We start from the raw sequence: 18,342 nt of genomic DNA on the forward strand, positions 1-18,342 counted from the left end.
CATTTTCCGACCTCTGTTGTCTGCTAGCATAAATGTAGCTTTAAAACTACAGTACATGCATTTTCAAATACTGCAGGTCCAGTGTAGGATTGTGATTTTACTGAATTGCGATTCAGTAAACCGTCTCCCTGTATATTTTGTATTAAAGATAACTGAGTAACAGCATATATTTTTCTGGATGTAAATACACCCTTAATAATCTAAAGACTCAACATATATTCTAAAGCATTAATAACACCTGTCAAATAGTTCAAAACTATGAGGAGCTAAACATCTGTATAAATATAAATAGCGTTTTGACAAATTAATAAGTACTAACGTACTACAATATATGGCAAACTACAAAATATCAGCTTTGTACAGAAACATGACATCTTTCTTGGTCTAATCAATATGCTTGGTTACAATGATTTGATTTCCAAATATTTATTAACAGAACAAAACTAACACACACATGCTCCCCTGTACAAGGTAATTGGACTATTTACACTTATTTAAAATGAATGCATTTTCGTCGGGGTTATGATAGAGCCGACGAGCTTGGGATAAAGTCAGGCTCCTTCACCTTTCTCTCACGGTTTGGGGCCACTTGGGAGAGTATGTTCCAGGTGGCCTTGTGGCGTTTGTGGGCGTGGCTCAGTCTGTCACCCGGCACCCGTTGGCTTATGTGGGCGGGGTCCCGGTTTGGAGGTGGTGCCTCCTGTTGCGGCTCTTCCTCAGCTCCTGCACATGTTTCCACTTGCCCCTCTGCTTCAGCTTCCTGTCGCGGAGCCACATGGTCTCGCAGTACTGGTCCACGCTGAGCGCCGGGCCGCTCATCAGGCGCAGGTAGTCCTTGTAGCGGTGCCGCGCCTCGGCGGCGGCCGCCGCCTCCTCGGCCCGCCCCGCCCGCGGCTCCAGGTGGCCCTGCTCGATGACCCTGAGGGTGACCCTCAGCAGGGTGTGGGTGAAGGAGTGCTCCTGCGCCGTGCAGTAGTACAGACCCGCGTCACGCTGCTGGACGGTCCGGATCAGAAGGCCCAAATCCGACCGGATCACCCTCTCATCCAGCTTCACCTGGAGGGGAGAGGGGGAGTCAAAACAGCTTGTTCACATGCACACAAACATACACATGTACTCTCTTTGCAGGTGCCCTTGTAAAATTCTGTACTTCAAAGCCACTGACTTCAAACAACATATTGGATGACAATACTGTACTTATCACACATCTGCTTTGAGAAGAGCTGTGTTAGACACCTTGTCCCCTCTAAAGCTGTAATTACTTAACTACATTGGTTATTAGGGCTAATTAGTCCAAATGAGGGTGTGGAGAATGGGTTACAGCCATCTGTGTAACCACAGAAACAGAGCTGCCCACCTTTGGTCGAGGAGTTAATGACAGCAGTCATTCTACACTGTTTTTCAGAGTGCTCACAGAAGTAAGACTGTGCACAAGATGTTTTCAGCTAATGGCAGTTAGATTCAGGAAACAGAGGCAGCTGACAAGGAGAACGGCTGTGGAAAAGTTGAAAGGTCACCTACGCTAGGATGACACGGGGCGGGCCTAGGGAAGTGATGTCGTCAGGAAAAGGTCAGCATCTCACACTGCGCTCTGAGGGGGGGGTTTTACACGGCCTCTGTTTCCCCTGATTCATCCTTAGTCACGGTGCTGTCAGGGGCTGAAACAATACAGCTGTGTCCCACAGAGGAGGTATGTGCGCGTGGGGCTCAAAGCATACCCCAGCCAAAGGTGAGTGCGCAGAGGTGAAACAGATTAGGAGGGGAGAGGGAAGGCACAGAGAGGGCCCTGTACATCCTCAAAAACATATAAATATGAAACCTGTACGAGACAGTGGAAACACTCTGTTTCCCAATGAGAAGACTCTGCTGCCAACTGCCAACAGAGAACTTCCTGTGCACATGTACCGTGCACCGTGACTTCCTGCTGACCTTCCTGGAACTTCCGGTAACTTGTGAGCATTGTGATTTCAGGTTTAGTGTTTATTGTGATTGTGATTGTGTCAGTTTCCCAGCACCTAGGATGATTCCCTGGAAATACAAAACCCTGAGAAAGTGTTTCGTTGGAAATATCATGTATTTTTAAATCCGTCATGTGAGGGCCATCATGAGGTCTGTGCTTGGTACATCCAACCAGACAGTTCAGATTTGATTTGATGTTCATCGTCTTTTTGTACACAAGGCGTCAAATTCATAATAATTTTAATCTCCAAGTAGACATATTACAGGTAAATTTGTAAAATTGTAACAATAGACAAGGAGTTCTCAAAACATGTCAAAAACATTAAGACAGGACTATTGCACTATTGTATTCAATTGCTATTCCCAGAGATATGTCAACGGGAACCAAGCACTGAGAACAAGTAAACCAAATTTACTGCAATGTGTTCTGCCAATGTGCTCAACAGTAAGGCAGTACTTTGCAAGGGGTAACTAACAACACCCTTTCATGTACCATTCCATAATCTTCTGACTTGTTCTGGTTCAAACAGCTAAACATAACCATGATATATTAAACTTGGCGCTAATGTTTTTGTACCACATATTGTACATCCATTTCCCCCAGTTCCATCCCACGACACCACTGCTAATGTGCCACATTCAAATATCCACTTTTTTCCTCTTACAAAATAATGTTGTCATCTCCACGAGGACGATTAAAGCTGGTAAGCAGTCGACTACGATGGCGGATTTGGCTCTGAGTCTTTGATGTCTCGGCTCCCTGGGTGCCCGGGAGTTGGCAGGGAGCTGGGCGGGAATCGGCCGCGCCGAGGAAACACGAGGCATCTGTGACTAAAGCACAAAGGCTCTGCGCTTAAGCGTGCCCAGATGGAAGGAGAGAGAGGTCTGTGCACACGTGTTAAATCACCACTGCCACCACAGTCTTTCCGCCACAGCAACGCTGACACTGGCAGCCGTAAATCTCCGCCCGAGACGTGAGGAGAGGGCACAGGTTTTATATGAAGGCAAGAACGCGGGACCCTCTTCTGATTTGGAGGGCAGCTCCACGCGGAGCTCACCCCGCCCACCGCATAAATCTTTTAAACATATTAGAGCTCTATAAAGTGTGCAGTATACCCAGTGGGTCAAGCGCTTTTCATGCTGCTAGCGGTCGGTATGGTCCTAATTACCCACAATGTATTTTGCTAATCCCTTACATGAGGAGGAGGGTGTGGGTTCCCCCTGCTGGTGAGGGATGACCCGTCCTGGCAGCCCGAAACAAATCCAGGATGAAGCTCCCTGGGATGAAGAACCACCCTGCGGAATGAAATACGGCAGCTTCCACCTGACCCTGCTGTGACGGATGAGTCCCGGGGAAGGGGGGCGGAGGGCCGCGGTTGGGCGCAGATGCGCGGGATGTTTTTACAAGCCGCGCAGAAGGGATGAAAGAGGGGCGGGCCCCTGGCGGGAACGCGTTCGCCGCGCGGGGAGGGCGGCCGGTCGCGGTGATTGAGGCGGTGGGACGACCTGCTGACAGACCGGATCCCCGCGCGGATCCTCCCACCTCCTCCCATGAGCCTCTGGGGCGGTGCCAAGGCCCAGGAGCTGACAGGTCAGGAGACACCCTGCCAGGCTGCGTGCTTCCGACCGGCCCCTGTGCCCCCATGCCCCCCCTCCACCCGCCCGCCCACTCGTTCCTTCCTGGAGCACGAGTGCATTTCCCCCGGCCCCTGAGCCTGCGTGGGGGGCACGGCCTTCGTCCCGCAGATAGATGCTGACTCTGGGCTAAAGTGGGTGTCAGCAGCTCTCCAGTGTGCTTGGTTATACAATCTAAATGTGCCTGGGGCGCTCTGTAAAGAACTGTTCGGTGACCTTTTGTGTTTTTTTTTTTTGCTGGAAACCGAGTACAGTCAGTTCACGTCAACAGTCACGTAGTCGCTGTGCATCAGCTTGGTGTTTCCCGTCAATATATTCTTTTAACAGTTTCTCTGTTCTTTTTTTCGCGTGTTGATATCCTCGGAGCTCGGCGCAGGTGTGTGGAGCAGCTGTGCTTAGGAGTGCCGCCCCAGTCGCGTTTGGACAGGGCCGGAAACCGTCTTTGTGGGAGAACAGACTGGAGATGAAATACAGCAGAAGCACCCTAACGCATTTGTCACCCACATCAGCTCTGACTACGCTGGTGTGCACCTAGCCTAGCCGGTACAAAGAGCGGTGAACGCCGGGGTAACAAAAGGCAGCACAGACGCCGAATCCGCCGTACCCCTTTGAGCTCCTCAAAAGTGGCCGTTGCTAGATTGTTAGAAGAAAACCGCCTTTGTGGACATGCGTTCCCTGCAGTTCGGCTCCCTCCGACTCTCCACTAAATCAAAGCCCTCGGCCTCAGACGTGCCCATCCCAGCACTGCGCCATCGAGCCTCTATTAATTCATCGGCCGATCGATAACCAGGACAACCTTGGGCCGGGCGAAAGGCTCTGGGCCCCCGCGCATAGAGGAAGCAGTTAAAGAGGCCAGCTATTAATCACCGCTGACTGCTGGCTCACGGGCGCGAGGGCCGAATCCCCCCGGCCGCCACGGGCTGGAAAGGCTCATTACGGCGCAGGAAGCATTACCGGGCGAGACGAGTCATTAACAACGCTGCCTTTTTCGGCGGTGTGATATTGTGGCCCGGAGACGGGCGGGAGCAATGCGGCCGCCTCGTGGAGGGAGGCTGAGTCAGCGCGTCCGACGGGAGAGCGGAGAGGCCTGGGAGTTTAAAACGGCTGACCTCGCATCCATAATCTTAATCCTCATTTAAACAATGGCCAGAAATGCAAATGCTGTTAAGCATCAGATAGTCCAGGCATACTGTACGTCAAGCCTAAAAGCGCTGGTGTTCACACCCCATTACGATACTCTCTGTGTGATAACTAGTGCTGCCATCTTTTTTTGACTGAGGGCAACGGCACTGTCTCTATATCTCAAACGAGTCTACTCAAAATACCATTGTGCCAGTTAAACTAGTTTGAAACATTTAATTGTCCTCCAAAAGTGAAAAAAAAACTAAACCGTCCATACTTGGATGGCTTCATAAAACCGAGACTAAAATTTAACAGAAGGATTAAATGTAATCTCATCTTTAATCACAGGTTTTACAGAACTGAACTGTGCAGATGTTCATGTTCATGCAGTGGAAGGTAAAGCAGGTTTAACTTCACTCAGAGCCAACTTAAAGCCCTTCGAAATCTCAAGCATTTCATAAAACACCTATTTACAAGAACCATGCTCCAGCCACCCAAATACCCCAGCAGCAATAAAATAACCCTGGAGAGAACACGCTGACACGGACGTGTGGTTCATCACCGTATCGCGTTGCACAATGCTCATTCTTAACTCCACTTTCTGCTGTTCTTTGCCTGACACTTCATCTGCAGCCACCAGTGTGATTTTAAGAGGAGGCTCACGGGGAGACCTGATTGGCAGGGATCTGTTTTCCTGCTGTAGAGGATCATGGATGAAGAAGTTTTTGGAAGTTTCCTGCACCTGGAGGGAGGGAGGGCAGGACACTGACTGAGCTCGTCCTTGTCATTCCATTCAGGAGACACATGTCATCCCGAGGTGCCCGCTGCGCCACCCCATCTCTGACTCCGACACCCCTCCCTCTCTCTGCCTCCTGTCCGTCATCGGACCCTCCCTGTCAGACAAAGAGCTTCCAAGTGTCAAGTCCTCTTAAAATACAATAATGAGCCAGAGCAAAGCAGAAGGAGGAGGGGTGCTATTATTTGAGTGTTGGGTTACTCCTCGGCGCCCACACCTTCCCTCTGCCCTCAGTCCGCCGCCTGCTGACTCATTTCTTTTAATGTATCTGTTCTTGGCACCTTTGTTGTTTAACTTTTGCGGCAAAACCGCACTTCAAGGCCTCCGCCTCTCAGTTGAGAGTGAGACTGAGCGGTCTCACTCTGAGCCCCGGTCCTGAAAATAATGTACTCCTATTTGGCCGTAACGTGTTTCACTTGATGCAGATGTAGCCAGTGAACATGATGGTGAACGTATGTGAACACAGTCTGCAGGCACACAGATGGATATTACCATGCTATCAGATGTAATCATTTTCACAACCTCTAAGATGAAAAGCAAAAGAAGAAGTTTAATAGAGGACAGGGTCATATGTTTTCATTTCTCATTTTTACCCCCAGGTTTATACATCTGCTCGAGATCATTAAGACATTTTTCGTTGAAAGAATACAATTTTTGACATTAGTAACTGCGCTGCCATAAATTGTCATTGTAAAAACAGTAAGAAACTCATCTCAGCTGAGCCCATAAAAACATCAGACTCTTTCACAGTGCATGTAGCGCTTTCATTATGAACACATAATGGTATTTCTCTAAGAGGGAGTTCCAAGCAGGTAATCTTTCTTTAAGAGCGATATTTCAAGCTCTTAAAAATGAACAAATCATTACCCTGTAGCACTGCAACTCCCCAGCTTAAATCAGGCGAGAGTTGCAACTGGCACTGTAGGAAAAACTCCCACCAGACTTCAGTCAGGGCCTTGGCCTCAGAAATCCCAGTAATGTTCCTGGAGCGGGCGGGAGTCAGGGGCTTTCGGCACACAGGGGCCCCGATTGGCTCCCCCTCATTCCCGTGGAAACCGTGTAATTATAAACCCAAACACCCAGGTGAACCTGCCGCGAGATCGGCTGCCGTGTGCAGCAGGCGGTTGCTGCAATAACGTGGCGGTTTCCCAGGATGAAACGCGGAGCCTCGAAAGGCAACAGCCCAGCGGGCGACCTCACATGTGTCACGTGTTGAAAGGGGCGCGTTTCGCTGAGGCGCTTCCTCTGTGAACCGCGCGTGACGTCTCAATTAGTCATGGAATTACCAGCCTAATCCTCCGTGCGGGGAGGGGGATGTGCCTGTTTCCACAGAACCTGGGAGGAGGGAGTTAGACGCAGCCTCACCCCCCTCCACCTCCTTAAAGGGCAACTCGGGTCACTCTTCAAAACACTATAAATTATTGACCTCACAGACACTGAATGTTGTTGTTTAACATATGTATCAGTTTGAAATTTGGAGACTGGAAGTGCTCTGTAAAAACACGCTCTAGGATAGTGTCAGGTTGGAGTTGCTCACCAAGTACATGGTCTGTACAAGGAATTGCATGTCCAGCAAAACCACTCTCCCTGGGTTCATGTTTGTCAGAGTGTGGGCACTCTGTGGTGCCCATGAAGGAGAATTAAAAGTAAAATATAAATATTTACATTACAAAAGTGCACCTGAAACACCACACAGGAAATTCTGGTAGCCTCCCTAAAGATTATCAGGTGAATGTGCAGGATGGTTGCCTGTAGTCTGGAAGGTGGGTTTTACACTAGAAATAGATGTTGTAGGCTTGCCATCAGCACCCTGATTGCACCTTCCAAACTCCTCCCTTCTCTGAGAGTTTAATGCAGTGAGAACTGGATCGACAGCTGGATTTAAACTTAGATGGAGAAGCTCTCATACTGTTTACAGGAGAAAAACTCCAGCTCCAGGGTGGAAGAGGAGATCTGGCAGCTCCGGTGGGTTTAGAGTGGATAAGCTCTGATATAAAGACAGTCTGGGCTCCGGTCCTTACCTCCTCTCGATGCTCAGAGCCGGGCCTTTGTAGGAACCAGCGGATCTGGGCCTGCTGGGACTTAGGAATGCACTCCAGGAAGGTGGAGTTGTGCTCCACCGCAAACATCAGCTTCTCCTCTGCCTGGTCAGTACCAGTGGCTACAGTGGAGAGAGCCCACAAGTCACTGTGTTTTTATACATGTGCAAATTCACAATGCTGCTTCTCATAATGCTGTACCCAAAATGCATATAGGACACACCGGCTGTGTCTCCACCTAAAATAGTACAATAAACGGCCTATGCAGAAGCAATGAGCAATACTTACAGTCTTCAACATCCCAGCACTGGCTCGAGGGATCGCCATGCTTGATATCCTGTCTCCTGGCTCTCCTGTGAACCCAAACCCAGAGGCTGTTTTGTCAAACCCGTCCATCTCTTTAAGGTCACAACTTCACTCTCAACAAGCCTAATGGCATGGCATTCAGACAGCGCGTGGACAGTTCACTCTGAGTTTCCTTCACATTAGCGGAGCGGGACTCAGTGGCCGTGCATTTCAAGCACAGCCCCCCTATTCTTTGCTGCAGGTTTAAAGAGTTTTTCACCCCTTATAACCCTGCTGCATCTGTCTCGCATCCATGACAGCTGCGCAGGACAGTGATGAAGCAGCTGGAAATGCACTTTTGAGGGCCAGAGAACGGAGGTTCGGTAAAAAAACCCTGAAATATCACCGTTACCCTTGCCGTCGTCCTGTGGCACTCTCTCCCTGCACCTCCTTGCCCTCCTCAAGATCAATTTTCAAAAGATTCAGAAATGCAATAACACGACCCACCCCGGGGGATCGCAGAAAGCTTGTTTCTGCAGAAATAACAAGCCCGTGTCACTCGCTACCCAAACCTACATGCGCCGCACCTCTACCAAAGTAACAGTGACAGCGGACATTAATCATTGAAAGCAAGGACGGTCCGTAATCAATTTTTCTGGCCTGAAAGACAGTGCACAATACTCCGTGGCACAGAAGGAGCACTACCCCCCCACCCATACCACCGCCACCCCCCTCACCCACCCCCCCCCCAAACTTTCTGCCAGAGCTAAATCTCATTTTCTGATTCTTCTGAGAACTCCAGAACAAAAACCCCGCAAGGCCTTGGAGACGGGGCCAAGGGGAGGGGCGATCTCAGACTCTTCAATTAAAAAGCTCTGTGCCCCATGTTATGAATCTACCTGTGGTGCGCGACTCCCCCATTTCTGAAGGACTCCGAAAATAATGAGCTGCTGAATCCATTTGGCACTGCAACAAAAAAAAAAAAAACAACCCACGAAAAACAGAAAAGAAGCTCTGTTTACTTTTAATAGGCATCAACTGACAAGTGCACTCTGGGAGTTTGCGCCACACACTTCCAGTTTGGCCTTTGAAGGGAGAGCACTGATAACGCCGGAGGAGGGGGAGAGAGAGGCGAGGAGGTGGCTTGGCCGGAGGCGGCGCCTCTTTTAACGAGGAGGTGGGAGGGCGTACCTCTTGGAGGCCGGCATGTATCTGGAGCAGGAGTGGCCGTCCCAGGCGCAGTAGGGGTCTCGGGCGAGGCAGCACTCGGCGCACGCCTTGCCGTGGATGTGGCACCGGTGCAGGGACACCTGCGCCAGCCCGTCTCTAGAGCTGATGTACAGTTGTTGCTGCAGAAGGCAAAGAAAGGGCGCTCTTAAGCACAGAGTCTGAGGTTTTTCACAGCTTAGGGAAGCCTTTATGAGGCTGGGGCGTGTGTGGGGAGACTGGCATTCCAGCACCGGGCCCAGCTGATTTGTGTGTCAGGAGCAGATTTGATTTTTGCGCTGATTTATGTCAGGCCTACGCTGGCATGCGAGATGGCCCTCCGGGGGGGGGGGGGGGGGGGGGGGTTCAGCCTCACATGCTACTTGGCGCTGCGTTAACAGAAGGCAACGATCATAACGCGGAGCCCAGAGAGCCACCATCATCACTTTCTCAACTCCTTTCAGTCAAGCAGCTTCACTTTCCTTTCCGTAAGTAACTTGCACTGAACTGAGGAGGGAGGCAAGGGAGTTATAATGGAAATGCGGGCCCTTCCCAGTGTCCTCTGCCAGAGAGAAACCTTGACCCGATCAGGGGCCCTGCACACTTTAACATGTGGTGCTCTGCAGCTGTGAGGAGTCACACAGTGAAGCTGAAGTTGCTTCTACCCCCTGACCTTCAGGTGAACTCCTACTAGATAATGAAGTCTTTGAATGTGGTGCAGGGGTGAGGGTGGGGGTGGGGGTGGGGTGAGTGTCTTTACCTGCCAGCCCCTAAAACACAAATCAACCCTGGTATTCAGCAATGGGCCCGATGAATACCCCTAAAAGCCTGGCAGCTCCAGGCTCGCTGACACATGCTGCAAAGTGCAAACTCAAGGACAAGACATATGCACAAGCACGAGTGCACTCACCTGTTTTGAGGAAATTTCCATGTTCAGGATGGGTGAAGGGACCTGCAGTGAATGAAACTTCAATTTAAAATTCAAGTCTCAAATTTCCACATTAAAAACAGGTCATGAGTTTTCAACCAACGCAAATTTAAATTTAAACCTGTTTGTTTCCACAAATGGTGTACAAAGAAGCAATTGTTGATCAAGATGAGACCTCACCACAGAGTCCCTCGAACCAAACGTCACTTCATTCACTTTTATAAATAAGCCCATTGTGTCATAATGTCGCGTACAGTGCGCAGATGGAATCTAAGTCGCGCTGCGGTTTGGGTAATTGCTGTTTATCCAAGCTGCATGAAACCCAGATGAATTTCTAGATAAGAAAGGGGAGGTGGTGCCTCCAGGGCAGGCATGGTGATAGGAGAGCCAGGAAGTCCTGCTGATAGGAGTAAAGGTTTCCAGAGAAGCATCTCCCGCATAAGGCATAAACACATGCTGTTGATTGGCTTTGCTCTTCTTAGTTTAGCTGGGAATGCCTGTTCTGTATTTAGATTTTAGCATTAATACTTCATCAGGTTGCATGGCGCGTCAGCTCATGAGAGCAATGCTCTGGCTTCCTTTTAAAGGTGAACGTGGGGAAGGCAGCCTTCCTCAGATTACAGTGCATCTTTCCAAAAGTGACACTGCTCCGGCACCTCCTGAGGTATGGATAATTATGCACCAGTCTCAAACAGTCCTGGCCATGTCTGCATATGTCAGGGTCTACATACAGCAGAACTTTGCAGGGCTCTTCTTATGATGATTGTCTGGTCTTTTCCTGTATGTACATGTCCCACTGGGTCAGGCTGTGTTAGCCCCCCTCTCACCTGGAACACCTGCAGCTCTTCCAGAACCACCTCCTCCGTCACCCACTTCTCCTGAGTGATGCTCACCACCTTCAGGACAGTCCCCACGTCTGACAAAGACACAGCACAGTTACAGCCAGCCACTATACATTTGCCTGATCTTCATCAATATTTATAATGGGCAACCAATGTTGCATTTGTAGTTGTTCTGTAAAACTAAATTGGTTTTGTAAGTTTTGTAAGGTTTTATTTGAAATGTCCTCTTATCTGAGATTCATCCGCATACCTGTTCCTACCATTGACGCCAATGTTAATATATTTGACTACGTCAACGTCTCTGCCTCACACAGGAGCCTTTTTATTCAGCAAAGCGATGGAGAGAATGCCAAAGAGGAAACCGGTAAGGTAAATAGCCCATTGATAGTTTTCCTTTAACAGGTTTTAAGGTTAATAGTTATATTACTTTTCACATGTCTGTTTCATGGCCATTTGGAAACTGTGAACAGTTTCAGAGGGATTCATTTGCATACCTGTTCCTACCATTGACGCCAATGTTAATATATTTGATTACATCAACATCTCTGCCTCACACAGGAGCCTTTTTATTCAATAGAGTGATGGAGAGAATGCCAAAGAGGAAACCGGTAAAGTAAATAGCTGATTGAACTTCAATGGCTCATACTGACAGATTTCCATGAAAAACAATCCAGTGTCAATAATATGAGTCACAATGGAAAATACAACACAAGAAAAGATAATAACTGTTTTCCTCAGAAACACTGACACCAGATCCTCACAACAAAGTGATGAGAAGTATGAATGGAATTATTTTCCACCAGCACTCAAATAAGAAACAAGCCCAAATTGATAACGCTTTTTACCTTCTGGGAAAAAAATCTTTTAGCCAGGAGCACCATCTGCTGGTGAATCTGTGCAGGAGCAGTAGCAATATTTTCCAGAGAAAAAATGAGGTGGAAAAACCATTGGGTCTGCTCTGCTGTCTACAGACATGTTTCATGTGAGGCTGAAAGGCATATGTTCCTCAGTAAGAACTGCCTCCAGTGAAGACCAGCAACAATTAGTTGTATCTGCTATACTGTCGACTGTCAGAGAACTAACCCAAATAGCTGTGCGATAAGGTGTTGTGACAGCAAATATTGTCCAGTTCAGACTCAGAGGACCATTTCCAACCACTTGACCCTTCTCCTCAGTGGCGAGAGGGACATTGCTTGGACATGACTGGACAAAACTAAGGAACTTGTAACAGAGACCAGGGAAACTGACAAGCTGCAGGAAAACAACCAGCCTTGACTACTGCTGCTCCGCAGGAAAGACAGAAGGAGGGACATTGCAACACTACCTGTATAAGTCATTTATATGCTTTTGCTCTTTGTACACAGCATTTAAACATATACCAAGTATGAAACGGTATGCAGCTGCTCTTAACTGCTATGTATGTGATCTCATGAGGATGGGAAGATTTTCTCTTTTTTTGCACATGCTCTGTATATGTGCTGTGAGGAGAATAATGATTTGAGTCAATTAATCAATCAATCCATTTTATCCATATAACATGCTTGGCAAAAGAACTGTCACATGCTGCTGCATAGAGAGCACTACAGAAAACTAATGTGATTTTATACAAAATGAAGAATCCTGTGGAAAAAGGGTATGAGGATATATGAGGACAAGACCAAACAGAAAAAAGACATTGAAATGCAGACAGTATTGAGAAAGATAAGGCATTCTATCTAGGCCTGATTACAGAGAAAGATAGAATTCATTTACAGTTACTGTGATTTACCCAAATGCTGTGCAGGTGGTGATTTGATCTGACAGCATGAATAATGTTTTAAACACCACATCTAATCATGCCAAAATCTAAGCGCTGTCATACTGAATCAGCCTCTGCTGGATGTCTGTTCTTATACGTTATGCAAACTAATTCTGATGAAATATTTAAAAGGTTCCCAGGCCAAGAGAGGCCAGCCGTGAATAAAGATATTGTACATTTTTTCTAAACTGATCTCATACCTGTGCCAAGGAACATGACAGCATACTGTCCGTCTTCGGCCACCACGCGGTCCACGGCTATCTGCGTCAGCCTGTAGTCTACGTTCACCCGGGTGAAGACGGGCTCCCCGGTCACCGGGTACACAGCCCGGAACATCATGGGGTGGTACTTAATGAAGCTGATCACTTCATCGGGGAAATCTTTGGTGGTCTTGATCCGAGGATCATACGTCTTACTTGGACACTGTGGGGAAGTAATATGTGTATATAGTAAAATATAAGTATATAGTATATAGTAGTGAGTATACTAGTAAGTAAGTGTAGTACGTATATAGTAAAATATGAGCAAACATTTTATCAGAACCAGGTACAGTGAGTAATTCTGATATTTGGACTGCCGTTATGGAAAAGCAGGAAGCATTCATTAATAATTGTGAACACATTGCAAAAATTTTGCAACCCAGTTTTAATTTCATTTTAAGAAGATGGAATTTCAATGAACTCGTAGTCAGGGACAACATTCACAAAAGGGGTTTATTAATCTATTCACTGTTGCACCATGCAAGTTTTATCAAGAATATTATTCTTTAAAAATAAGAAAATGTCTCCCTCTAGTGGTGAAAATTAATTATGGCGAGGCAACAACATCTGCTGCAGACTTAAAAATAAGTGGTCCTCATGGCAGAGTGCAGACAGATTGCTTATTTTGTGAGAAATGATATAGCCTAAACTGCAGTACATTTCTCCTGCTGAGAACTCAGTACACCTGGGAAACACTTTTCAATGTCTCACATTTTCACAACTAAATTTCTTAAATAAGATTATATATTTATAGCTGTTACATAAATCCGTTACTGACATAGCATGGGGCAAATTACAGCAAAACAACTTCTTACATATTATGTTTTATATATTAAAATCAGTTTTTAAATTATGTATCATAACCACTTTACATTGGCCACACAACGACAAAATAACATTGATTGTTGCGGTTGAATACAGCGGTGATCCAATCTTTCTTAACAGGATATTACGAAAGATCAGTTAGTATGCTTTTGACAATATGAGTTGAGATCTGCTTCAAAACTATTTGAAGTAATATCCTGTTAAGAAAGATTGGATCACCGCTGTATTCAACCGCAACAATCTCTCAAATCAACTTAAACTTCCAGGTAATGAGACAGTAATCTTCATCCTACAGATTAACTTCTGATCACATCTGGATCACATCGTTAAAACATTACAAACACGAATCACTCAATGAGAACCTTCCAAAACATACAGGGAATGTGTAGCTGGGATATGCTGTTTCTGGTCAAACACTTGATGAACTGCTCACTGTACACAGAGGTGATGGATCAAAGGGAGACCGAATGTGCAATCAGCTCCATCAGACAGTGAATAATGTAACCTTTCAAACTGTGGAGGCCAAAGCCTTGGGCTATTTTCTTACCAGAGCGAATGCTCTTCCTTCAACTCGCTCTACTGCACGAAAAAAATCCTTCACTGAAGCCAGTGACAAGGACCAGCCCTGACAGGGTCATTAATATGCCACAAATGCGGCGCTGTTTTCATTTCTGAAATGCTGACTTCACAGGACCCCTAAGCAACAACCGCAGAGGCTGGCTTAATACATAGCGGCTTCACCACAGAATTTACATTTGGCTCTTCGTCAGGACCTGTGAGGGCACCGAACCCTCGCTTTTCCACTTCCGAGCCGAAAGACATCTTGAAACAAAGACATGAGTATGGCCACATCTCTGTCTGGATGGTTTGCTCTCCTTCTGTCGTTCGGACAACTACGTGTTGCAGTCCAGCTGTTTCGCTGAAACTGTACGCTTTGGCACTGAGGACGGCCTCACCTCAAATTTAACCCAATTTTAGGAAGTCTAATCTAATAACATGAATCCAATAATGGTACAAGAATCTAGCTCTCAATTTCCAGCACTTCAGAAGACAAAAATAACCCCAAAATCCCCCAAACTGTTATTCTTTCCCAGGTTGCTTATTTCTGACGGCTTGTCTCTAAGGAGTTTTGTGGATGGAATTTATGGCCTACTCTGTAAAGCACACCGCTGGTTTCACGGCTGGCTGCTAGCGTGAGAGATGCTTACGGTCCCAGGCCGTGGGTAGGGAATCCGGCCCTCATACTCCACCCAGCGGTGGTCGGGTCCCTCCTTGTGGGCGTACGGCCCGTTGAATACTCCTCGGATGTCGGCCATGCTGTACACACACACCGCCGAGCCCTTGAAGATGGAGCTGAGAAAAAACGTTGCAGAAATGTTTGACGTGCCCATCTATGGCAACATATTTCACTGACTGAAACAGGAACAAACTGACATATGGTGCAATCAGTTCAGTTCATAAGTTTGATTAAATTTTTGGTCACACTGGTTTAACAGGCCTGTTTATACTACTAGAAAACCAATAATTCATACAAGTTTGTTACCCACAAATTATGTTTGACTTATTCGTAAAAGCATTACATAAACAGAACCAGCAGTAAATTAACTGTCAACTATCAAACGGTGTGTGTGAAATTAATTAGAAAACAGTGACTAACAGTGACTAAAAAAATTGTTTTTCATATGTTTAGATTTGTGGTTTTAAATTAATTTTTACCACTGATAATTACAGAACAATATGTTAATATGTTAATAATAATGTTCAGTCAACTCCAAACCAATGTGGGATAACAAACAGACTGGAAATCTTATTGTTATAATTTACTGCCTTGTTATTATGTATTTACTGGGTGTTTCAACAAACAGGACATAATTAACAAACTTAAATCTTAAAGATAGTTATACAGCTCTTTATCAGAGTATGAATGTGCAGTGCAGATAGGTCTTGATTTCCCTTGGGGCAGGGAGTGGCATATTCATATGTACCTTGTGGTGGTGAAGACTCCATACACAATGGGATTTCTCTCATCTCGGGTTGGGAGCAGAAAGATGTCCTCTGTGAACAAAGTGAGAAACGGGAAGCTGAGGCCCTCACTTCCTGTTCAGTCGTGCAAATCACGTGGAGCACGGCACGTTTCGTGGAACTTACGAAGCTCGTCGAAGTGGGTGTCCACCCCGTCCGGCCCCGGGATGGAGCACACCAGCCTGGCTTTGAGGAACGTGGTCCACTTGTTGGTCAGGCTCCTCAAGCCTCCCACATCATTCTGAAAAACAAACACTTTCTGAATGTTTCGTGAACGTTATGTGAACAAACACAAAGGGCTTTCATTTCAAACGCTTCCCTCCGACGAGTGCAGGCAGGACGCACATAAACGTCGCCCATTCGGCTGAAGGGTTTGTTGGAAGGAGGGGAAATTCAAAGCTGGCCCTAATTAGTTCTCATGGCAGTTAGGTGGAGCTCACAATGAATTACACAAATAAAGGCCAAGAGGGAGGAGAAGCTGATCAAGGTAAAAACAACCATGTCAATTAATTATTCACTTGGATTTGCATATGATTACGCCCTGAAATTTCCACTTACAAAGCGGAGATTTCCTAAGGGGGCTGAGGGGAGACCCTTGAGTAGATTTACCAGTTATGCTTTTGAGTGACCTGAACAAATGATTCTATAGACCGTGGCACAACCGCTAACCTAAAGGTAAAAGCCAAGCTCGCAGTAAAGCTATAATAATGCCTGCCAAACAACACACAAAGACCTTGAAGGCTTAATAACGCTGTATTCCTAGTGCTTTAATCTTCAAAGATGGCCAAACTCGTGTTATTCCAATTATCCTGAGAAGAATCCCGCTCTAACGAGTATTACAGCTTGCTCCCAAAGCAATAAAAGACGGTGTGCTTTTACTGAAGAATTTTGCAATAGAGCTTGGAATTTTTATTGTGCGGCTAGCCTTAGAGCCGGCGGCAGGAGATGAGCTGTGATATAGGGTGAACGGAGTGTCACCAAAGGTAACTGGACTGCCGTTCAAAAAGAAGTGTCTGGTTTTGCTAATTTTACTAATTAGACAAATTAACACCAACAAAAAAAGCACATTGTTATGGCCATCAAGATGGCAGACAGAGGGTCTGCTGGTTTATAATATTTTAGAGATGCCATATCTTCATGGTGCCCATTTTTTCATTTCTCATTGGATCCATCTGTTGATTTGACTATTTTTTCTTACCATGGCAGTTATCAACTAGTACCTTTCTTCTCAGAGCATAAATTTTTATAATAAACCCAGCTGAGGCCAAAATTAAATCATCTGAGCATATATGACATTTATGCAAAGTAGTTTACATATGCATACAATTAAACTATACATATATAATACCTTTTTCCTGCCATGAAGTAATTTTTTGGTTAATGAGGTAGAGAAATATTTACACTCCGCTATTCCTTATTATTAATGGACTAACAATGGAATTCTCAAATGGTTTTCTCAAACATGACTCTAATTAGCTTTAAAGCAGTACTGCCACACTGTTCCATACCTGTTGCTAGTCAGAAACTCAGCTTCCAGCCTGTGTTAAACTGCAACCAACAACACACACGATTTACTGCTGCTGTGTGTCCTGGTTGGTGTCTGGAGTCTCTGTTGTGTCAGGGCTGAATTGATGATCACAAACTAATGAGATGATGACATGAAGACAAAGACACGCCCCTAAATCATTGCTGCATGCCTTCCCAAGTGAAATACCAGCTGTTCAATCTGTTACTAATGCAATGCGAAGCAACCACAACAACAACAAAATTTCAAAGGTGTATGGAGATTGAAAATGTTTTAAAATGCTTATTAAAATGCGTATTTGAAGATTAAAACCGAGGAGATTGTAGATGACCAAACAGACTGTACTGGATGATGTCGGATGGATGATAAATCTTTTGTATGGCCATCCAAAACTTTCCCTGGGTTTACTTTCGTCAGAAAACCCAGGAACACCATAAAATACATGTGAAAGAGTGTGTAAGAGTGTGTAAGTTGCTGCATAGTGCTGAAAGTGTTGCTTTTTTTTTTTTTTTTTTACTTGAGCACTCTAACAAACAGAGGGGCATTTGGCAGTGATTTAATCCCCCCTGACAGCAGTGGTTCGGCCCTCCTTCAGCAGATTACAAAAAGAAGAATGTACCAGGAAGCTCCCTTCCCGAGGGGGGTTTAAACGGAACCTTACGCAAGGCACAGCGCTCAAGATCAGTCAAAGCTGGTAATACTCTCTCCATCTGTAAGGCCCGCAGCAGAGCAGGGGGAAGAGGACATCCATGCGTGGGCCTGGGGTCCCTCTGCGGCCCCAGGGGGACTCACCCTGCAGACACGGGCCACTCGGGACAGGACGCTTTTATCACCGGACCCTCCGTCCCGGGACGCCTCACGGAAGAAGAAGTAAACCTTGTCGTCGTCAGGGTTGTAAGTGTCAGCGATGGGGTGGGCCGCTATAAACTTGGCTTCTGTTGAAAACACACAGCAGTTCATACAGTATGTTTTATTGCGACGCCCACTGTGTATGCCATGTTTTTCTTTAATATCGAATTCTCATTGTTTATTCTTGGACAAACGGAGAATGTGCACTACATAGGAGGTAGGATTCTCAAGAGTAGAAGCTGCTCTGTGAA

General features: G+C 46.3%; 1 protein-coding gene across 1 annotated transcript in view; it reads right to left on the bottom strand.

Annotated features, from left to right (window-relative positions):
- Positions 1–465: 465 nt before the first annotated feature.
- Positions 466–18,342, bottom strand: part of LOC118770115 (semaphorin-3D-like) — a 46,602-nt gene continuing 28,725 nt past the window's right edge. The window contains exons 8-18 of the mRNA XM_036517558.1: positions 18,035–18,177; positions 15,844–15,958; positions 15,681–15,750; positions 14,904–15,048; positions 12,811–13,033; positions 10,798–10,886; positions 9,953–9,994; positions 9,028–9,185; positions 7,840–7,904; positions 7,534–7,673; positions 466–1,056 (exon numbers count right to left, since the gene is read on the bottom strand). Coding sequence (XP_036373451.1) covers positions 664–1,056; positions 7,534–7,673; positions 7,840–7,904; positions 9,028–9,185; positions 9,953–9,994; positions 10,798–10,886; positions 12,811–13,033; positions 14,904–15,048; positions 15,681–15,750; positions 15,844–15,958; positions 18,035–18,177 — 1,583 coding nt within the window. The 3' untranslated portion in view covers positions 466–663. The remainder of the gene's footprint in view (positions 1,057–7,533; positions 7,674–7,839; positions 7,905–9,027; positions 9,186–9,952; positions 9,995–10,797; positions 10,887–12,810; positions 13,034–14,903; positions 15,049–15,680; positions 15,751–15,843; positions 15,959–18,034; positions 18,178–18,342) is intronic.

The sequence above is a fragment of the Megalops cyprinoides genome, chromosome 23 (genome assembly GCF_013368585.1).
Source record: "Megalops cyprinoides isolate fMegCyp1 chromosome 23, fMegCyp1.pri, whole genome shotgun sequence".
Classification (NCBI taxonomy): domain Eukaryota; kingdom Metazoa; phylum Chordata; class Actinopteri; order Elopiformes; family Megalopidae; genus Megalops; species Megalops cyprinoides.